The following is a 23,383-nucleotide window of genomic DNA, read 5'->3' as shown; positions in this document are numbered from 1 at the left end:
AATCAGTAATTGCTTTCACTTTTAACCATTTGCAATTCTGAAAAACGGGTATCCATCCATCCATCCATCCATCCATCCATCCATCCATCTATGACATTGGGGGATCATGGGAATCCAGAGCAGCTTTCAAACCAGTGTAGGGTCACTAGGCTTATGAGGAAGTGCCTACAGTTTCACTAGATTCAAGACTGATGTTCTGTTAACCTGCTTTCTGTTCTCTTAGCAGCCAACTTAATTTAATATTGAAGAAACCAAGCTGTCAGATGATGCAACTGTCACCCAGGCCTTTAGTCACCAACCTTTTACAACAACAGAAAATATTTATAGGACTCTCCTCTTCTAATCTGTATCTTCCAGAGTTTTGCAGGTCTTTGCACTGGGCTATGAATGAATGAAGTTCTGTCTCTTAAATTTTTAAAGAGGGGTGAGGAAAAAAAGGAAAGGTCAGGTTTCTCCTGGTGAGTTAGAAGCCATTAAATAAGTAGAAAAGTGAGGTTCTTGCACCCTATTTCTCATCCACCTTCCCCCAAGTTTCCACATGAGATTGTGAAATTAGGGTAGACTTGTAATCTGCATTTTATCTGTCTTTAAGCTCTTTAAGCTCTGGTAGAAATGACAGGGGAACACAACTTTGAGCCTCAGGATTCCAGGCAGACTCTAGTAGCCTTGGAGGAAATATTCAGATGTCTTCCAAATGATGCTGCCAAATTATACTTTTTCATACGAGAGAAGAGGAAAATGCTGAAATCAAAGAGCAAAGCCATCTTCTCTGGCCCCTTGTGATTTACATGGATACATCCATTCAGTTTTATTGCCCAGGAATGGTAAGAAAGTGATATGGTTCTGCCATCTTCCAGCATGGGTTTTCAACCTCCCACAGCACTAGATTTTTTTCAACTTCTGATATGAAAGCTAACCAGAGCCAAATCTGCTTTGTCAAATCGTACGTTAGCTACCTGAAGATGCTGATGGCTGCTAAGGCAATAATTAAATAATAGAGAGGGAGCAAGGGCTTTGAAATATGGTGCTGGAGAAGACTTCTGCGAGTCCCTTGGACTGCAAGGCGATTAAATCGGTCAGTCCTAGATATCAATCCTGACTGCCCTTTAAAAGACCAGATGCTGCAGATAAAACTCAAATACTTTAGCCACCTAATGAGAAGGAAGGACTCACTGGAGAAGAACCTAATGCTGGGAGAGATTGAGGGCAAAGGAATAAGGGGATGATAGAGCAGTGTTTCCCAACCTTTTTTGAGCCGCGGCACATTATTCATATTTTCAAAATCCTGGGGAACACTGAACGGGGGGGGGGGGGGCGCGGGGAGGCTAAAGAAAAGTTTGGACAAAAAAAATATATCTTCCTCCATTTCACTCTATTTCTCCCTCCCTCTTTCTCTCTCTTCCTTCCTTCCCTTCTTTCTCTCTCTCCATCCCTCTTTCTTCCTCTCTTTTTTGCTCTCTTTCTCTCTCTCTCCTTCCCTCCCTCTATGTCTTTCTCTCTCCCTTGCTCTCTCTCTGCCTCTCTTGCTATCTCTCTTTCATTATCTCTCTTTCTCTCTCTTTCTCTGTCTCTCTTGCTATGTCTCTTTCTTTCTCTCTCTCTATCTCTTTCTCTCTCTTTCTCTGTCTCTCTCTCTGTCTCTCTTGCTATCTCTTTCTCTCTCTCTCTTTCTCTGTATCTCTTGCTATCTCTTTCTTTCTCTCTCTCTCTGTCCCTCTTTCTCTCTCTTGCTATCTCTCTTTCTCTCTCTTTCTCTGTCTCTCTCTGTTTCTCTTGCTATCTCTTTCTCTGTCTCTCTCTCTTGCTATCTCTTTCTCTCTCTCTCTTGCTATATCTTTCTTTCTTTTTTTCTCTCTCTCTTGCTATGTCTCTCTTTCTCTCTCTCTCTGTCTCTCTCTCTTGGGCGGGGGGGGCGGGCAGGGGGGGGCTAAGAAAAAGTTTGGACAAAAAAAATTATCTTCCTCCATTTCACTCTATTTCTCCCTCCCTCTTTCCTCCCTCTTTCCTCCCTCCCTCTTTCCTCCCTCCCTCTTTCCAATGTATCTCTCCCTCCCTCTTCCCTTTCTATCTCTCCCTCCCTCTTTCCTCCCTCCCTCTTTCCTTTCTATCTCTTTCCTTTCTATCTCTCCCTCCCTCTCTCTTTCCTTTCTATCTCTTTCCTTTCTATCTCTCCCTCCCTCTTTCCTCCCTCTCTCCCTCTTTCCTCCCCCCCTCTTTCCTTTCTATCTCTCCCTCCCTCTTTCCTTTCTATCTTTCTCTCCATCCCTCAGCGGCGGCAAAGAAGAAGGAAGGCAGGCTGCAGAGGGCACCGAGGACAAGAGCGCTCGCTCGCTCCCTCGCCCTCTGACTTCCCTCCCTCGCTGCTGAATGGACGAGCGCGGGCACGAGCGCGCATGCGGGCCCGCTGCAAGAAGGTTTTTTTTTGCTTTTTTCCCCTTCCCCCGCCTCACGGGAGAGAGAGAGAAAGAGCAGCACCCTGTCAGTTCCGAGCGCAGCCAGGGAAAGCGGCCTCGAGCCGAGTGTGAACTGCGGGATGCGGCAAAGGACTCCTTGCCAACCAAAAAAGGGGTGGGGGTGGCGAAGGCAAAGCCTGGGAGGCGGGGAAGGGAAGAGCGGGAGACCCCCAGACAGAATGGCTGAGGGGAAGGAAAGATGGAAGGAGGGAGGGATTGAGAAGCGAAGCCAGAGAGGGCTGAGAGAATAGGGGAGTGGCGCGCAAGAGAGAGGGGGTGGGGCGGGCATTCCCGAAACGGACGGAGAAAGCCCTCTCTCGCAGCGAAAGCGCTCCCAGCCAGGGGGCTGTGAGAGAGGGCTTTCTCCATCCATTTCGGGAAAGCCTGCCCCGCCCCTCTCGCAGTACCCTGGCTGGGAGCGCTTTCGTCCCGAGGAGCTGCAGCCGCGCCCCAAGGCAGGGGGCGGCGGAGGAGGAGAGGGGGCAGATCGGGCGGGGGGCAAGGCCGAGAGTCCAGGAGCGCGAGGGGGGTGGAGGCACCATGGAGATGCAGGGGCGGCCGCAGCTTCCTTCTACTGCCCGCACCTCCCCGCCCCGCCCAGCTGGAGCTTCCCTAGGAGCTTCGTGGCACACCTGACCGTGTCTCGCGGCACACTAGTGTGCCGTGGCACACTGGTTGGGATACGCTGTGATAGAGAATGAGGTGGCTGGATGGAGTCACTGAAGCAGTCAGCGTGAGATTTAATTGACTTCATGGAATTAGGAATTGTGTTGAATTAAATATCCTTGTAATTCAATATAAACATAAATTAACTTAAAATCTTGTCTTGCTCTTGGGGTCTTCTCATGTCAGTATTGCAAGAAGAGTGCTTGAGGGCTTTTCATATTTTTTTTGTCTTTAGGGCCTACAGAGGACATTAGGAAGTTGGAGCACCCAAACTATCTTCTGAAGAGATTCCCTCATATTATAGGCAATGGGAAGGGAAAAACAACTGTTATCATAGTACATGTCCTCTTGCCCAAGGGAAATTAAGCATAGTAGTTCAGATTAAAATAGAGTTGGGAAATTAAGCAATATGTTATAGCCTTAAACTTCAGTCTTGGTTGTTCTAAAGAACTTGCTCAGTTCTTTAGAACCAGATAAACCATGCTAACAAAAAAAAATTAAATACAAAAAAATTATCACTCAGCTATGGAATAAATCGAACAGATGGCCTGTGATTTGGATGCATTATGCGCAGGCCAAGCCCACCCCAGTTCCCGCAAAGGGGGGAAACATCGCAATACATCATATGAAGGTAACATGACTGTGAGTTTGACATAAACGTGATCACACTGCATCATGATGTCATCATGCAAATGGCCCTTTTTTGCTTACTTGCAGTAAATATGAACTTATCAGAGCTCTGTGTCATTTGTATGATGATGTCATGATGTTATGCTGAATTCTTGCAAAGGTGTAGAATATCTCTGTTTGCACAAGAGACTAATGAAATGAACAAAATCGTTTGATATTCAGAAAACTATTTCAGAACTTTTGGAAATTCACATTTCAAAAATTAAACGTAACATCCTATAGTGATGTTTATGTACCTTCACTGTTTCATACGTGTCTGTAATTAAGGCAATGAAGAGACTCAGGACCATGTAGATAAATAGGCTAATGAAAGAGTAGAGGTAGATCCAGCTGAACAGCCACACCAGGTAGCTTTTCTGTTGCATTTTTGCAAAAGTAGCAAACATGTCATCTCCATTTATCAAAGAGAAAAGATATTCAGAAATCATATTCAAGGTATGGAACTAGAAGAGAACAAATATTCAGGAACAAACAGACAAAAGAAAAGAAAATTATTTCCATTTTTGCTCAAGTTGTTTAAAAAATACTGGTCAAATACAGTAAACTGCAAATAAATGTTACATGTTTTACTCAATACCAGCCTTTGAAAATCTCTGGATATTACAATATTTTATTAATGTGCATCAATGCCTCAGATAATGCAGAATATATACCTATACGTGACAATTCTGGTGATCATGTATAGTTACATAACTAAAGTGATAAACTGGCCCTTTCAGATATCTTGGCAGCGTGCTCATTTTGTCAACATTTGCGCAAGACCCTTCAGATACAAAACTAGATGACAAACATTCAAGTCACAGTACCTTAGCATGATATGGGCCCAGCACAATCCAGCCACAGAAACAATAACCCAGATAGATCATAGCCGCACAGGAGCAAAATTGAATGACATTGGGCAATGCTGCACGGAGAGTCAAAATAAGCAGCTGAAAAACAAGGCCCAAGAAAAACCCAGAGATGCTCATTAGACTTTCCAAAGATATTCAGCATTGCTAGGTAATAACAGAAAAGAATACCAAGAGCATGAATGTTCCAGAAGATCCTTACATTATATTTCTTAAAGAAGCTGAGATAGCGGATCACTCCAAGCCACACAAGCATGGTGGAAGTTCCTAACAGGATACTGCAGACATCATAGCTTGTCAGACTCTATATGAAGATTAAGATGATGTTCAATAAATTACACTAACGGAATTTCAGGTGGGGTGCCCATAAAAAAGGACCTTTTATATTCATTTTAACTCTTGGGGATACCATAATTTCTTTTCTTTTGACACTGATATGGGTGACATAAAGTTTTGCTAGATTAGGAGACCGTTCTTGGGAGGTGAGTAAACCTTATTCCATTAAAAAGAAATGGGCTAAAAATGTCAGGGCTGTTTCCTGGTGGACAAAGAGCACAAATGCATTGCACAGCAAATTAATAGACTTTTGATGATATGCACAGATACTGCTCATTTCTAATTTCTAATGATATTACCATGGATAGGTAAAATATACAGCTAGAAAAATGCCTTCTCTGGAGCAGCAGTTTTCTCAATGTGACCATTTTCCCCAGTTGAAGACTCAAGTGAACTATAAAAATAACAAAATTCAGGTTGGTCAATAAGATTTCAATTGGGACTTCCAAAACTGGAACACAGGCGATCTAATCAGCATTCAAGTCACTTACCTTAGCTTGTATCTCCATCTTTAATGTAGAACCAACTATGGTAAGAAGGTCACTAACGATGATCATGATATACCATCCATTGACAAATTCTACTAGATCAGAGAAAGATACTTCTTTCTTATAGTGATGTTGGAAAAAAGTCACAAATTCCTAGGATACCTGAGAGGGCAAGAAAAGAGAAATTGCTATTGAAAAGCTGCAATTAAATTTATTAAGAGATACTGACAAACATAAGCTTACCCTTTGTAGATAAATTCCTTTAATTACAGATCGTGTGCAGAGAATCAGTAATGCAAGACATGTCAGTATGACAAAACCATCAAAGATCATCATATAATGGGTATTCTTCTGTACTGGGAAAAAAAGATTGATATATTTGTCTATGCATAATAGTTAACCTGATACTCTCATAGAACACATACTGATTTGTGTCTGAGGGGAAATTTTCTTCGTGAAATTGCCTTGAGAGAGTGCTAATAATGGAGAAGAGGCCTCCATCTTACTTAATTTTTCAATACAGGGAGAGGTGGATAATTAAAGGATTCAAAGCCATCAAAAAGAATGAATGCTTCACACTTTTGGTAGTCTAAAGAGGACCCCTCCTCCCTCAAGTTGTGTACTTATTTGCACTTGGGGCAAATTTCCCATTGTGGGGAATTCCCTTCTAATATACTGTAAATCAGAAGTGAAATTCAGCAGGTTCTGACAGATTCTGGAGAACCAGTAGCGGAAATTTTGACTAATTAGGAGAACCGGCAAATACCATCTCTGGCTGGCCCCAGAGTGGGGTGGGAATGAAGATTTTGCAGTATCCTTCCTTGCCACGCCCACCAAACCTCACCCACCAAACTGGTAGGGAAAAATTTTGAATTTCGCCAGAACTGTAAATATTAACCATATAGAAAGAGACTTTTTTTAAGGACTATAGGTGAAATGATGTAACACGCATTCAAATTGCGTGCTCAGTTGACAAACATACTTTTAAAAATATAGTTACTGCAGATTATAGCAAATACTGTACTTAACTTCATGCATTACTAAGCCTTCAATAAAACCTAATAAGCACTAAATAAATAATAACAAAAGTATGTTTTTTAAGCTTACTTGATCCAGAAACATGCCAGTCTTTACATTCCTTGATGGCAATATCATTGTCTAGGCTTATTTTAATTCTTCCACTATGAGCTTTGTTATCAAAGAGTATCTGTAGATATTGTGGAGATAGAAAAGATGCTATTATTCTTATTTCTAAACACTCGTTAGTTCAGATAGAATCTGAATAATTTATGCCAAATGCTTGGTAATAAAATCAAAATCTATATCTATCTATCTATCTATCTATCTATCTATCTATCTATCTATCTATCTATCTATCTATCTATCTATCTATCTACCTACCTATCTACCTACCTATCATCCATCTATTTATCTATCTATCTACTATTCTTCTCAAAAAAGCCATAAAGTCTTATAGTTAACTTGAAGTATAACTTTGAAGTAGTGATGCCATATAAAAAGCATGTTTTGTAGAAAACAGAAAATGCTTGGGATTAGTTTAGTTCTGTCATTGTACCATTCTCCCCCAAATCTAAGCAGTTTAAAAATAAAGTGGAGAAATAGAATAAAGGAAGACTATATCTGAATAACCCTCGAACAAAACTTAACAAGAGAACACTGACCCAATGTCCTCATCTTTTTAATATTGTTTCAGAAATATTTCTATTCTTATCACTATTTGGGTTTTATTGCACCTTTCCATCTGAGGAGTATTCAAGTTGACCGCCAGCCACAGTCAACCAAAAATAAATAGAAACAAATTTTAAAATGTACAATACAATTAGGTATAAGCAAAAGTATTAATATTATTGTTAATATTATTGTCGAAAAGCTAATACTATACAGAATTATGTTTTGAACTTAACTAAAAGGAGAATAGGTGAGTTACCGCGAGAATTAATGTGAATTGCAGGACACACACACACACAAACAAACACACAAAGAATAGGTGATTTACCAAATGGGTATTTGCAGCTGTGGGCAGGCAAATCTCCGGTAGCAATAAATCATTGGTGCCTGCCTCTTGATTAGTTTCAGCATTATCATTTCACTTCATTCTCTACTTCTAAGTTGCTAATGTATATACTGCAATAGTCCACTTTAAGAAGAAGCTGACACAATCTAGGCCACTGATGGGCAACCTTTTGAGCTTGGTGTGTCAAAAATCGCCAAAAACCCGAGCATAACTCGGGTGGTGTGTCACCTTGAAAAAAAAAACGGAGGGTCAGGAGCGGTCCCAGCTACGTCTTTTTTTTCACTCCCCTCCTCCTTCCACACGTTTTGCAGTCATGGCATTGTGGAAAGAAAGGAAGGAAGGACGGAAGGAAGGAAGGAAGGAAGGAAGGAAGGAAGGAAGGAGAGAGAAGAAGCATGCAACACAGTTACTACTTGGGAGAGAAAGGGGGGGGAGAGGAAAAAAAAACTAAGGAACACCCCCAAGTCAGCCTTTCTATGCTTTGATTTGAATTAGGGTTAGTTAGGATGTAAAGTTTTGGGGTCTCACTTTCAGGTGCCTCCAGCCCAGCTTGTGGTGCATTGTGGGGGAGAAAAGGTCCCTTTTATTTTCTCTCTCTTTTTTTTTGCTGCAGTCAAAATATCAATTCATCCGAGACTGCGCCCTGGACAGCACAGAACTGGGGTTTACTTTTGAGTAATGTGCATAGGATGACACCGCGATCTATTCAACCCACTTGATCTACTTGAACTTCTCAATCTACTTGATCTCCTCAAACCTTTCCCCCCTCCTCGTCCCCACCCCTTCTGGCATGTGCTTTTATTTAGAGGGAGGTTGTAAAAATCTAGTTACGAGCCGCCAAAGGAGGAAGCAAATGGCGCGACGTCCATGCACTTCTTTTTTCGGACTCTCTTTTTTGCGAGCCCAGCATGGTTTTTTTATTACAAATTAATAACCCCTCATCCTTTACATTTAAACCGGTAAGGGTTTACCTTACCACCGTCTCCTGCAACAGCTATAAGAGGAAACAGCGCCTTGAGCAGGACTCCGCCGAGGGGTTCCAAGTATTATTATGACTACAGCAGCAACTGCTGCTGCTGCTACCTTACTTCCGGGTTTGCAAACTCAGGACCAGACTCATCTCGGCGGAGGGATTTCAATTTTTCTCTTCTGCCCTCCCCAATGCGACCGACCCAAGGGGAGGGGACACCGCACGCTGCTCGTGGAGGGAAAGAAGCGAAGGAGGGGAGGTTGGAGTAGATTTCCTGGCGGAGCAATATTTGTTTACGGGATGAGCAGTTTAATGTAAGCAAAGTAGGACCACCGGGTAAATAGCCCTGGGAGTGAAATTAAAATTGCAACTGGCGCAATTTTTTTTTAATCGGTGCAAAACAAAATTAAGGGGAGAGGAAAAATAATAATAATAATTGCGCTTGCTGTACCTGCTTGCAGTCGGTGGGAAATTGGAAAGCAGGGAGATTTGCATCTTGGCCACTCCCTAAAGCTCCCCGTTTCTCCGGCGGCCGCGTGTCACCGAAAATGGCTACGCGTGTCAGTGCTGACACGCGTGTCATAGGTTCGCCATCACTGATCTAGGCCCATTTCTCCCATCCCAAACCTGCCCTTCAGAAAATGACTAATTACAAGTCTTCATCATTTCATTTTTTTAAACTTGCTTCCTAGTTTATCTGTACATAAACAACCAAACTCAGAAAGTTCCAAGGACTCCACCTTTGTACTTACTGTTAGTGTGAAATCAGAGCAGTCTGGGAGTTCATGTTGTCGAATGGTCTGGAGATTAATGGCCTTCAGTTTGAACGTGAGTGTCAGAGTTACAAGTCTAGAACAGAGACCGGAGCTTTATTTCACCATTACCAAAAATATTCAAGAATGCCAGCAACTTTTATTTCTCCTCACCTCTGGAAGTCCAAAGTAAAATTGAAAGGAGTCTTCCTCAGTGTCCCATTTTCCAGAGGTAGTATTGGCTCCACATAAAGACACTCTGTGGGAAGACAGATGCTTTACGGCATATAGAAAATACTCAATATTTAATAAGATGAGGAAGACAGAAAATCAGTAATAAGGAAATTAAATCCAGTCTGGTCACTGGTAGTCTTATCTAAATAATACGAGAAGTAAAATCTTTCTTCATACTTGCAAGAAAAAAGCAGCTATGTTTTTTCATTAATTTAATGCATATATTTACTGAACTTCTGCCTTATGGGAATTCTTATTTGATAAAGAATCCCTGGAAATATCTGCTTGTTAAAAATAAACCCAAAAAGGAAATTTTATACTTGACCCACAGATCAGAATACCCTAATTTCTATGGTTACAGGCCCTTCTACTTATGACTGTAGAATGATGTTTCAATGCAGTTATGAATTACTTCCATCTAAATAAAATGAAGAAACAGTAATTCAGAAAGTGCTTGTACTGTAATTATTTGTATGTGTTACACATTGGTTCATGTAATTGCATACATATATCAAGAAAAGACCCTCAATCTTTCAACAGTCCTTTGATATCTTTCAAACCCAAGAGGTTTAAGCTAAGATATCCTTACACAATTCAGCTTTTGGTATTGTTTGGAAATGTTGTGCACATATGTTTACTACATTAGTTCGCTAAGAGATTATTATTTATGTCACTATTTCCAAACTCCAAAAATAAGTCACAATGCTTCTGAATTCTCATAACAGACACTACCAATAATTCTATATGTTCAGTACTCAATATTCATGTTGAACAGTTAAGACTGTCCACTCAAATTTATTCACAAAGTTTCAAAGGCCAGTAGAGTCAGCCAATATGAAATGAAGCAGACCACACAGATATCTTGAAGACGGTTCCGTTTATTCAGCTCTCTTGCAAGTGACTTCAGCAAGGAACGCGTCTGATCTGTCAGTGTCAAAACAGCTCTATTTATACTTTAAAGGCTCGCGTCTAAAAGAAACGGCCGTGCGTCTTAACCAATCAGACGCGACCTTGATTTATTCACATTTTAAATTGACAGAGACAGTATTTTTTACAGAATTTCTTTTTACAGACTTAACACCCCTCCCTCATTGGTTGAGTACAACTGTCAATCAGTGAGCCATGTGATGTAATCCTCCAGTCTGCTTGGCCTGCGTGAAGTTCGATCAGACCTGCGCAGATCATTTGCGTCTGGGATTTCCACGGAGGAGGATGGCTCGCTGTGATCTCTTGTTTGCGGCTGGGCCCGAGTTGGGGCTCTGGCCTGCGGTCGAGGATATGTTGGCGTTGCACCGATTCCTGATGAGGAGGACGGCTCGGAGTCGTTGGAGGATACTTCTGGCCGTGGTGAGTCCATTTGGTAATCAAAAAGTTCAGGCTGTGTGTGAGAGTCTGCTTGGGGGGAAGAATTTTTGTTAGCGGTCTGTTCGTTGTCAGGTGTTATACGCCCCCGCAAGTGATCTATGTGCCGTTTCCATGTGCGGCCATCCTCTAGTAGAATAATATATGTTTTAGGAGCTGTTTGCTGGATTATTTTCCCTTTGAGCCAATTTAAACCCCCATCAAAAAATTTTGCAAATACATTTTGCCCTAGGTACAAACTTCTTTCAGGGTTTACACAGATTACATCATTATAATTATTTGTACAATAACGAGGGTGCAACCTGTCCAGAGGGGACCTTATTTTTCGACCCAATAGAATCTCTGCAGGGCTTTTATTTGTGATGGAATTTGGGGTTATATGCTGCATTAATAAAAATTTATCTAAATTGTGTTGTATTTCCCCTGGGCCTGCCCTGCGTAGAGCTTCCTTGGCTACCCGAACATAACGTTCTGCCAGACCATTAACCCATGGGGAATAAGGAGATGTGAGGGCGTGTCTGACCCCCAAATTACTTAAAAAACATTCAAATTGTCTGGCAGTCAATTGTGGCCCGTTATCAGAAACCAGGATGTCTGGACACCCATGAGTGGCAAACAAATGGTACAAAGCCTTTATAGTGGCACAAGTAGTGATGTTTTGCATGGCTATTATTTCCACCCATCTAGAGAAAGCATCTACTACAATCAAAAAATTCTGAGATCCAATAGGGCCCGCAAAATCGATGTGTATACGTGACCATGGCCCAGTGGGTTTCTCCCATTCAACCGGTGTTGTCTTAGGGGGATTGGGACGTGACTCCTGGCAAGGGTCACAGTTTGCTACCCACTGCTCGATGTCTGTGTCTAGGCCTGGCCACCACAAGTGTCCCCTGGCCAAACCCTTCATTCTAACAATGCCTGGGTGGCCCTCATGCAGCATACATAACACTTTCTGTTTTAGACTGTTGGGAATGACCACCCTGTCACCCCATAACACACAACCCTTCATGTAGGACAATTCCAATCTTTTTGATTTAAAATCTGTTAGTCCTGCTTCCTCAGGGTCTCCCAACCAACCCCTTTGTATACAATTGATAACTTTTAGCAATATTGGGTCCTTCTTGGTGTATTCAGCTACCTCTTTGGCTGTGGTCAAAGGGTTTTCCTCGAAGTCTAATAGCAATATGTCCTCTGACGGGGTTGGGTCTTTAACTAAGTCTGCCATGGGGCATCTGCTTAGGCCATCTGCATGGTTTATTGCTTTTCCCCCTTTGTGGGTTAATTCATATTGATAACCTGATAAAAATAGTGCCCACCTAATTAATCTGGGGGACATGAAAGGAGGAGTTGGCTTGTTAGAAGCCAGTAGACCTAAAAGGGGTTTGTGATCTGTGATTAGTTCAAAATTCCTCCCACACAGGTAGTTGTGAAATTTCTTCACGCTAGATACTAGGGCCAATGCCTCTTTGTCCAGTTGGCTATAATTTCTTTCGGCCATGGACAATGTTCTGGAGAAAAAAGCGATTGGGGCTTCTGTTTTGTTAGGCATTATATGAGCCAATACCCCGCCTACCCCATAAGCCGAAGCGTCACATGTAAGCCTTATGGGCAATATTGAGCTGTATTGAACCACTACGCTTTTAGATGTTAACAATTGTTTTATTTTGCGAAAAGCTTCGCGCTCAGGTGTGCCCCAGGTCCAGGGAATTCCTTTCTGCAGCAGTCGGTGTAGAGGTTCTGCTGCCGTTGCCTTCTGTTTTAGAAAGACAGAATAAAAATTAAGAAGGCCCAGAAATGCTTGGAGTTCTGTCTTATTATTTGGCTCGGGTGCTTCTGTTATGGCTTTTAATTTTTCTGTTGTGGGGTGGATTCCCTCACCGTCTATTCTGTAACCCAGGAATTCGATGCTGTTGGCTCCCCATACACATTTGTCTGCTTTTACTCTCAAATCCCTGGATTGTAGCCTGGACAATACTTCTCTAATTCTTTCATTTAATTGTGATTGGTTTTCCCCTGAGATAAGGATATCATCAAAATATGGGGTGGTTCCTTTGATGCCTGCCAATAACCGCTCCATGAGGCTTTGGAAAATGCCCGGGGCTATGCTAACCCCAAATTGTAAGCGGGTGCATCTGAAAGCACCCCTGTGAGTTACTATGGTCTGTGCCAGAGATGTGGGCTCATCGACCGGAAGCTGTTGGTATGCCTGTGCGAGGTCGATTTTAGAGAAGACCCTTCCCTCCCCTAGTGAATGCAGGAGTTGTTGGACTACCGGAATTGGATATGGGTGGTGTTGGAGGGCTTTGTTAATCGTTGCTTTGTAGTCTGCACAGACCCTTAACGAACCATCAGGTTTAAGCGGTGTTACTATAGGGGTTTCCCACGGCCCTTGCTCCACCGGGACTAAGATGCCCTGAGCTATTAGTTTATCCAGTTGGATGTCCAATTTAGGGAGGAGCGGTAAAGGAACCCTGCGAGGCTTGAGTCTGACAGGGGGAACCTTGGGGTCTAGAGAAAAAGAAATAGGGGCCCCATTATACGTGCCCAATGTAGGGCTGAAAACCTCAGGGAACTCATGCACAAAATCAGGAATATCATTATCAGCATTAATTTTACAAATTCCCAATATTTCAATGCCCAGAGGAGACATCCACGTTAACCCAAGGAGGGAGTGTTTAGCTCCCTCAACCACAACCAATGGAAGAGAACATTTACATTCCTTAAATTGGACAGGCACATCTACTTTCCCTAATACAGGTATAACATTTCCCTGAAAATCCCTTATGACCAGAGTTGTCTGCATGAAATCAGATTTAAGAAAATTAGGCATATACATTTTAAATTTGTCCCAAGGCATAATAGAATACTTTGACCCTGTGTCCAATTCCAAATTACAAGGTTTGCCATTTAAAAGTAACGAGATGACAATTTTGCTCCCTTTTTTCGTATTTGCGCAATTTACGTAAGTTTGTGCGTTACTTCGTGAGTAGTCACTGTTAACGGTGGAGTAGTTTCTTCGGTTGAAGCCTCTGGAAAATTTGTTGTCTCGCGGTTGTTGTGCCTGGTTGTTGAATCTTTGTTGGCAGGGTGCAGAGAAGGACTCCTCGGGAAGGGGCGCTCTGCATGCCTCGGCGATGTGCCCGCGCCGGTTGCAGCGGCGGCAAATAGCGTCTCGGAACGGGCAGCGTTGTCGTGAGTGGTTCCCTCGGCATCCGGGGCAAGGATTGGATGGTCGTTGGTATCTGGGCTGTCTGGGTTGGTCAGATGGCAGCAGGAGACAGGTGTCGTCGTCCATGGCAGCTGGGCTGAGGTCATCAGGTGCCTCGGCGTGGGAGACAGCAACGGAGATTTTGGAAACGGTTTCTTTTTTCTCGTGTTCTTTGAGTTCTTTTGCGGCCGCGTCAGCTACTTCGGCAGTTTGAGCCAGCTTAATAACAGATTGAAGCGTTGGCTCGTCTTCAGTTAGGATTTTATTGCGGACTGCGGCGTTTTTCATTCCAAAAATAAGAGCGTCGGTGAGGCGAGATTCCGGGCTGTCAAATTTGCACTTTGACAGCACCGTACGAAGTCGCGTGGCGAATTGGTTTATGGATTCCGACTCACGTTGTGTCATTCTTGAAAATTGGTGTCGGTAGACTACGGCAGGTTTCGTTGGTTTAAAGTGATTGGCGAGTCTTTCTTGGAGGTCGTCCCAAGGAACGGCTTTAGCCGGGAGCGGGTCGGTCAGCGTTTGGACGAGGTCGAAGATTTCAGTACTGCAATAATTTAGAAAAATCGCCCGCTTCCTGTCGGCTTCGGCTTCTCCCATTCCTGCCGCTTCGAGGAAAATCTCGAATTTTGCCATGTAGGCGTCCCATGACGACTTTTCGGGGTCGAAGTAGTCGGGAGCCCGGCCGATCTGGAGGTTGTTCATTCTTGACACGTGGATTCGTCGTTCTCTCGTCGCCAGTGAAATGAAGCAAACCACACAGATATCTTGAAGACAGTTCCGTTTATTCAGCTCTCTTGCAAGTGACTTCAGCAAGGAACGCGTCTGAGCTGTCAGTGTCAAAACAGCTCTATTTATACTTTAAAGGCTCGCGCCTAAAAGAAACGGCCGTGCGTCTTAACCAATCAGACGCGACCTTGATTTATTCACATTTTAAATTGACAGAGACAGTATTTTTTACAGAATTTCTTTTTACAGACTTAACAAAATATATTTCGGTATTTGCCTAAAGCACATAAACATGAATGGCTCAGGCAGATAAGCTAACTGGATTTGTAAGTGCATTGTAAGGTGACATTTTCTTCAATACTTCAATACGCCCCGAGTCTTCGGAGAGGGGCGGCATACAAATCCAAATAATAAATAAATAAATAAATAAATAAATAAATAAATAAATAAATAAATAAATAAATAAATAAATAAATAATAAATAAATAAATAAATAAATAAATAAATAAATAAATAATAAATAAATAAATAATAAATAAATAAATAAATAAATAAATAAATAAATAAATAAAATAAATAAATACTTCAGGGCAAAAGTAAGAGCGCAAAATAATCCACACAGCAAACATTTATGTCATCCAACAGGTTACTAATGCTTTCTATCACATGTCTACAGTCTGAGGGCACTGCCTCACTTTTCCTAATAGTAAAGTTCACCCTGAACCTGAATCACCAATTAGTGTTGGTGATGTTTGCAATGTTGAGTTGGCAAGACCCTTTTGTGGATGAGGGACATCAATTGCTTCAATTTTGATTATACTACAGTATCTTGCAAGTAGATGCACCTTAATTCTGTTCAATAATTACCAGTATGAAGAACCTGCTTCAGATACAATAAAGTCAACACACTGGGCTATGAGTCAGCCATTTTTATCAGCAGGGTATCAGGCCACTTGGAAACTAAACCACGTACACCCTAAAGGTGCTTTTTTAAAGAGGCACCTGGACTTTCTGGTTTTTCTTTGAAGATGTTCTGTTTCTCATCCATGAAGCTTCTTCAGCTCAGAGTTGAAGAAGCTTATTGGATGAGAAGCAAAACATCTTCAAAGAAAAACCAGAAAGTCCAGTTACTTCTTGAAAAAGCACCTTCAGGACAACCATAACCTGGATGACTGAGAATCTCCATAGATATAAACAATGTACAGCTATATGGAATATATTAGGTCTGACGGAAGCTGACATCATTTGAGTGAAATGGGGCAAGGAATTAAATGAAGCACCACTACTGCAGTTTTCATGACTTAAACAAGACTCTAATGTACAAGTAGTCCTCACTTACTAATCACAGTTACTAAGTGATATAGTCATAAAGTGAAACATCACACGATAGTTCCACTGCAGTCATTAACCAAATCACCTCAGGTTGTTAAGCAAAATGGCATGTGACTTTTGTGACTTCCTGCCATTTTCCACAATGATTCTGCTTGTTGGAAACAAGCTGAGAAGGTAACAATGGATGTTGCAATAGCTGCAAGTTCAGGGATTGGTCTTAAATATACCTTTTCACTGTTGTCGTAACTCTGAACTATTACTGAATGAAGCAATTGCTAAGTGAGGACTATCTGCAGTAGTTGAATTTCTTCCTGTACAAATAAAATATCTGAAGTGTCTACCCATTATATTGTAATGATACTGGAAATTACTATGTGTTTGCTTTTAAACACTATGACTTTGCTCAAGTTGTCTCTCTTTCTGATCTCTGCCCACCCCACTCTCATTCTCCTTTCTCTCTCACACACAGAAACAATCTATCTGATTTGAGTCGTTCAGTATATCACCAGTTTCAATTTCTGGGTCAATATCGAAAGTGTCATTTCCAGGGCTGATAATTCCTCTCTTGTAGAAGTACTGACATATTGCCATGGGCGTCTCTTCTGATCCTTTCTTTTCGTAGGCGTGATTCCCAACCAAAATAGCACGCAGCTGTAAGAACTAAGCGACAAGGTACAACCAGTTAATGGAGCGGCCTGATAATTAAAACTGAACTAATTGGAGACGCAAGAGAATGTCTGCGATGGAACATACTGCTTTTCAGATTTATTGATCTCATGAATAGAATTACAAAGATTAAGGTTCAAATAAAACTTGGTCAAATGGATTCAGTCATAGAAAACCTCATTTTTATGGGCCAATTGCCTGTGTTACCTTTATCTCATGAGGTTATTATGGAATTAAAAGGTCTGCATCTCTTGCCTCATTAGAGCCAATGCAAGCTCTATGGTATAGGAAACCAATGTGATTTTCCTTCCATTCATATCTGTTTACATATAATGACTTGGCTTTTTTCAAGCTTAGTTTAGGTTCAGTGTACAATGTTTTATAAAATACTAGCTGAAAACCCAGCGCTACACAGGTATTTATAGACGTCAAAGCATTTGTCTGACAGGGAGCCATTGAGAAGGGTCTTTTTGCCCCCTACTCCCATGCCTATTACCCCTGCCCTCCCCCTTCCCCCTCCCATGCGATCTTCTTTCCTGCTCTTTCTACAATCTTGGCACTTTGCCCCAAATCCACCAGGGGGCTTTGTCTGCCTCTGACAGGGAGTCATTGAGAGGGGCCTTTCTTCCCCCTACCCCCATGCCCATCACCCCTGTCCTGTCCCTCCCCACTCCAATGCACTCCTCTTTCCCACCCTTTCTACAATCATGGCACTTTGGCCCACCTTCTATCAAGAGAAGGGAATATCAGGTGCTTTCCCATTGGTCCAGTGGAGGGCGAATGTCATGGCTGGCTTTCCAGAGGAAGCTGTGACAGAAGTGACATCACAGACAATGTCCACACTAGGATGCTGCACTCGCTCTCATTAATGGCCCAGGTGTTTCAGAGTTATGCTGGAACACATATACACACTAAGGGGTGCTAGGGTGTCTTACTCCCACAGTATTTGTTTCCAGAGGGTAAATCATCTGTGTACCAAGTTTGTTTAAAATTGCTTAAGCCATTCCAGACTTATGCTGGAACATACAGCCGATAGATAGATAGATAGATAGATAGATAGATGGATGGATGGATGGATGGATGGATGGATGGATGGATGGATGGATGGATAGATAGATAGATAGATAGATAGATAGATAGATAGATAGATAGATAGATAGATAGATAGATAGATAGATAGATATTACCTGGTTTATTGCAAAAGAGATCTGGTCATAGACCTCTGTTTGCGTGTACACTGCATAGGTGTCATCCATGCTGTCCATATAGCCTTTCAGGAATAGATGCTTAAAGGATACCGTGTTTTCTTCTTTAAATGTAACCACCATTTGATTGCTTAACCCAAAAACTACAAGCTGAAAATATCAATAGAAAGGGAATTCTTCAGCTAAAATACTCAAAAAGTCCATTCTGACCACAAGTACATTACATTTTATAATTGATGGAGTATTCGTAGCTTCCGTATCTTTCAGAGTATAAGACACACTGGAGTGTAAGACGCGCCTTAGTTTCGGTATTCATCTGGCTAGTATCAGGTATTCATCTGGCTAGTGTTCTTAGTCAATTCAGCTTCAACACATTATTTTATCCTCTGGTTAGGGCTGAAAAAGCCTTTTTCAGAGGGGGTAGGAATGAAAGCAAGCCTGCAAAGACTTAGGGCTGGAAAAAACCTTCTTCGGAGGGCATAGGAAGCAGAGAAGATTGTCAGCACCTTGCTAGGGCTGGGGAAAAAAGCTTTGAAAAAGTAACATTCAAAGTATAAGTCACACCCAAATTTTCAGCCTCTTTTAGGGAGGAAAAGGGTGCCTCTTATCTGTATATTTTGAAAATTTACCACCATTCCCTACTCATTCTCTTGGTAGTTTCATTTTACTCTGAGAGTGTGAAAGGTAAATAAATCAGGAATTGAACATATAGGGAAAAAAAGCTGGGTACCATCCCTCTGATTCTATAACTTTTATTTTCATTCAGTGGTCAAAGACTCCTCCTATATTTATGTAACTGTATTCTTGTTATACTTATAATTTAGCCCAGTTCAATATCACGACTATTTTATTCTTTTTAATCTTGGATCTGGTTTGCTGAATAAAAACATAATATAATATTAGTATAGTTCATATTGGACATTTTCATACTATATTCTGAACACACAGATTTCCTTATAGTTGGTGAACAATGAGCATTTAATTAGTAGAAGGCTGAAGAGTGACATATATAATAATAAAATGAAACTGCAGGTGTAATCTTGATATTGTTCATTGTCTCCACTTGACTAATAGCCTATTCTGTTCATTACCCCAATCCAGCATCCATCAAATATTTGGACTAAAAGTTCTATAATTCCTTAACGAGATAGCTATGTTAGCTGGCACTTATGAAAGTTCTTTTGCAACACAGATGAAGAACATTATTTATTATTTATTTATTTATTATTTGGATTTGTATGCCGCCCCTCTCCGAAGACTCGGGGCGAACATATGATGAAGATACATATAACATTATTAAATTTGTCAATACTAAATACTTGACAAAAATATTTTCTTCCAAAATATTCAGTGTGTAAGAACACAGGTAATTTCAATACTTACAGATGGTCCTTGATTTACAATCACAATTATGACCAACATTTCTCTTTGCTAAAGAAGGCAATTATTACATGAGTTGTACCTGATTTTATTTTAAAAAATGGGGGGGGGGCATGGTTTTTAAATGAATCACTGCAGTAATTGATTGAATTATGCGGTTGCTAAATAAATCCAGCTTTCCCTATTGACTTTGCTTGTTGGAATGACTTTGCTTGTTGGAAGCCAGCTGGAAAGATTGCAAATGCAGGTCACATGTTTCTAGGATGCTGCAACCATCATTAGTATATGCTGGCTGTCAAGCGCCCAAATTCTAATCATATGACCATGCCCTTGTAACTTTAGACAGTTGCTAAACAAATGGTTATAAGTCGAGGACTGCCTGTATTAAGGTCTGAAAGTTTCAAATACCAACCGTACAGATGGTTCTAAAAACACAAGTCTCTAAAGAAGCAGTAAATCAGAGGTTGACACTCAACTGGTTATAATTTCTTGAATTTATATAGCAGTAGCTAAAAATGTGTAAGTAATAATTGTACTGCAGCTGTGTATCTCACCTGGATAGTGACCATAGCTATTTTCAGAATTTGTATGCCCAGCTTCCACGGTTTCCTTCCTCGGGCCCAGAATTTTTCACAGGGATTCATAAAGAAAAATTTAAGTTTTCTTCTTAAGTGATCTTCCAGAAGCTGGTACATTGATGCATGATGTTTTACACTGTATAAATGTCCATCATCCTGAGTACTGCAGCTGCCTACAAGCAGGATTTTCCATTGCTGGAACAGAAAAAAACATTAGCAATATTGGAATGATTAACCAAAAATGCTATGCATGTATTTGTGAGCATATCTAAAACTCAAGGTGTGATTGTCTCCTTTAACAATGAGAGTTTCAACTCCAAACTACAAGTATTACAGCACCTTCCATGCCAACGTATAGCTCATCGATGTTATTTCATCAACTAATCACAGCAGTGAAAAAGATATTAACAGTGAAGAAAAATGAGTTCTCCCATAGTTCTCATGTTCCTATCATAGAAAGCATTATTTTTGGAACCAAACATAAGGAGGTTTTTGTCGAAGAGACGGAGTAACGACACGGATACAAGAGCTGGATTTAAAACTGGGTCATTTTTATTAAAATAAATTAGCATAATTTATTCAACTAAATTAGCATAAATTAACATATCTAATTATGACCCAAACAATGGACCTGCAGGGTCAAACAATTGCTTCCGGGGCGGAAAATGACGTCACATAAACTTCCTGGGCAACATATGGGCGTAGCTCCATGCTAGTCCAGGTGAGGGACCCCTCCCTCACCTGAGACCCTGCCATGCACTTGCATGAGGGGGATCCCGCCGGCTAACCCCTAACGGGGGACTTAAAGGTGCGGGACCCAAAGACAGGTTCTCCCCAACTGCTCAGGTCGCTTCCACCACAAGCTTGGAGAGAACCTGTCAATCATCCCCAAAGATGTCCAACGGAGAACACGCAGTTGCTAAACCACCACCCAGTTTTCTGCCCCTAACCTGCCACGGAGCGGGGGTCAGATCTCTATCTTGGCCCCCCGACTCCCCCCTCTAACTGCGCCAGCTCACGCAGAGGCCACTGCAGGTCCTGTAAGAAAAATGGTGTTCCTCTGTTCTGACAGAGGAAGACCAGCAGCCAGGTAAAGCCACAGCTGCTCTATGGTGATGCGGGGATGGGCCACTACCACCCCGCCTAACTCTGTGACTACCGTACCCAGGGCCTTAATAACTCCCCGTCTAACCCGGTGAAGGGACCTAAGGGAAATGGCGTCCCACCAAGCGATCCCCGGGAGGATCTTGACCACACCACTTGCGTGGAGGGCCGCACAGTGTGAAGCCACCGCAGGCATCGCGAGCCTGGCAGATCCAAAGTAGACCCCCAGGCCCACACAGGTCCTTGCCACCGAGGTGCAAGACCCACCACCTGGGCGCCGCAATGGGAGGCAGCCCTCCCAGTACCAACTGGGCGCAGCAATGGGATGCCACCCTCCCAGCACCAACTGGGCGCAGCAATGGGATGCCGCCCTCCCAGCACACATCCAGGCGCAGCAATGGGATGCCGCCCCCGGCACCAACTGGGCGCAGCAATGGGATGTCGCCCTCCCAGCACCAACTGGGCGCAGCAATGGGATGCCGCCCTCCCAGCACACATCCAGGCGCAGCAATGGGATGCTGCCCTCCCAGCACCAACTGGGCGCAGCAATGGGATGCCACCCTCCCAGCACACCTCTGAGCGCAGCAATGGGATGCCGCCCCTGGCACCGACTGGGCGCAGCAATGGGATGCCGCCCTCCCAACACCACCTGGGCGCAGCAATGGGATGCCGCCCTCCCAACACCACCTGGGTGCAGCAATGGGATGCCGCCCTCCCAGGAAGAACTGGGCGCAGCAATGGGATGCCGCCCTCCCAGCACCGCCTGTGCGCAGCAATGGGATGCCGCCCTCCCTGGACCACCTGGGCGCAGCAATGGGATGCCGCCCTCCCAGGACCAACTGGGCGCAGCAATGGGATGCCGCCCTCCCAGCACCGCCTGGGCACAGCAATGGGATGCCGCCCTCCCAGGACCACCTGGGCGCAGCAATGGGATGCCGCCCTCCCAGCACCAACTGGGCACAGCAATGGGATGCCACCCTCCCAGCACACATCCAGGCGCAGCAATGGGATGCCGCCCCTGGCACCGACTGGGTGCAGCAATGGGATGCTGCCCTCCCAGCACCAACTGGGCGCAGCAATGGGATGCTGCCCTCCCAGCACACCTCTGAGCGCAGCAATGGGATGCCGCCCCTGGCACCGACTGGGCGCAGCAATGGGATGCCGCCCTCCCAACACCACCTGGGCGCAGCAATGGGATGCCGCCCTCCCAACACCTCCTGGGCGCAGCAATGGGATGCCGCCCTCCCAGGACCAACTGGGCGCAGCAATGGGATGCCGCCCTCCCAGCACCGCCTGTGCACAGCAATGGGATGCCGCCCTCCCTGGACCACCTGGGCGCAGCAATGGGATGCCGCCCTCCCAGGAGCAACTGGGCGCAACAACGGGATGCCGCCCTCCCAGCACCGCCTGGGCGCAGCAATGGGATGCTGCCCTCCCAGGACCACCTGGGCGCAGCAATCTGATGCCGCCCTCCCAGCAATAGCGGTAGAAACGCCCGTCCCACCGCACACCCCATCTCCCCCGCCAGACAACAAGGACCCAGCCGCCACGACAGCAGGGTCCCCACCCCCCGACGGTACCTTGTTGCTGAGTGGTCTCGGAACGCTCATGACCCAAAGCAACACCGGCGGTTGCATCCTGGCGGGGTTGAATAGAAGGGGACCAAAGGGGAACCTGGCCTTACCCCGGACCCTCAACAGGCCGTTCATACCCTAAAACAGGCCGTTGACCGCCAGCGGTCGACTTCCCCGAATCCTCCGTATCGAGAACGCCGTTACCGCACTAATGGCAAACTTCCAGCAGACTTGGTAGATAAATTCACAGTAACAGAATTTAAACATGCCTGGGATAAACATATATCCATCCTAAGATAAAATACAGCAAATAGTATAATGGCAGACTAGAGGGACCAAGAGGTCTTTTCCTGCCGTCAGACTTCTATGTTTCTATATAAATATATTAAATAATTTTAACCATAATTATCAGTCTCAGTATTATTATTATTTTTGTTTTGTTTTACACCATGGTTCTTATTTTACACATGAAGGAAACCGGGGCCGCCCAGGCCCCAAAAGAGGGCAGCAAATGGTTTCTGCCCAAACAGGCAGCGCAGCAGCAGGAAGCTGCCGCCAAGGGCCTAACCGCCCTCCGAACAGGGCCCACGAACCCGGGGGGGGGGCCCGCACACGCGAGCCCTCCGCCCGATCCCCCACGTTCCCGAGGGGGCGACCAGAACGATCCCCCCCGGACAAAATAGAGGGGGCAACAGCCGAAAACGGCACAAGGCCCAGCCTCCCCGCCGGACCCGAAGCCCCGGACCACTCCACGAGCCTCCGATGAGGCTCTC

General features: G+C 43.7%; 1 protein-coding gene across 1 annotated transcript; it reads right to left on the bottom strand.

Moving 5' to 3' along the window:
- Positions 1-259: 259 nt before the first annotated feature.
- On the bottom strand, positions 260-22,673 carry LOC139165373 (mucolipin-3-like). The gene is made up of 15 exons (XM_070748561.1): positions 22,617-22,673; positions 19,909-20,127; positions 17,957-18,124; positions 16,610-16,763; positions 13,181-13,342; positions 10,645-11,011; positions 9,239-9,335; positions 6,589-6,688; positions 5,725-5,837; positions 5,485-5,634; positions 4,860-4,961; positions 4,616-4,738; positions 4,023-4,252; positions 2,756-2,769; positions 260-405 (listed from the first exon to the last, which is right to left on the bottom strand). Exons 1-15 carry the CDS (start codon positions 22,671-22,673, stop codon positions 260-262), a joined length of 2,202 nt encoding a protein of 733 aa, XP_070604662.1.
- Positions 22,674-23,383: the final 710 nt, after the last annotated feature.

Source organism: Erythrolamprus reginae, chromosome 3, assembly GCF_031021105.1.
Source record: "Erythrolamprus reginae isolate rEryReg1 chromosome 3, rEryReg1.hap1, whole genome shotgun sequence".
In the NCBI taxonomy this organism is placed as follows: domain Eukaryota; kingdom Metazoa; phylum Chordata; class Lepidosauria; order Squamata; family Dipsadidae; genus Erythrolamprus; species Erythrolamprus reginae.
This window is presented reverse-complemented; position numbering and strand designations above follow the sequence as displayed.

Excerpts from the sequence above, each read along its gene's own strand:
- LOC139165373 (XM_070748561.1), bottom strand. The coding sequence starts at position 22,673 with ATGCAACCGCCGGTGTTGCTTTGGGTCATGAGCGTTCCGAGACCACTC. Across the intron at positions 6,689-9,238 it reads GCTCTGATTTCACACTAACA|ATACTCTTTGATAACAAAGC; the intron begins GTAAGTACAAAG and ends CAATATCTACAG. Across the intron at positions 5,635-5,724 it reads AAGGAATTTATCTACAAAGG|GAATTTGTGACTTTTTTCCA; the intron begins GTAAGCTTATGT and ends CAGGTATCCTAG.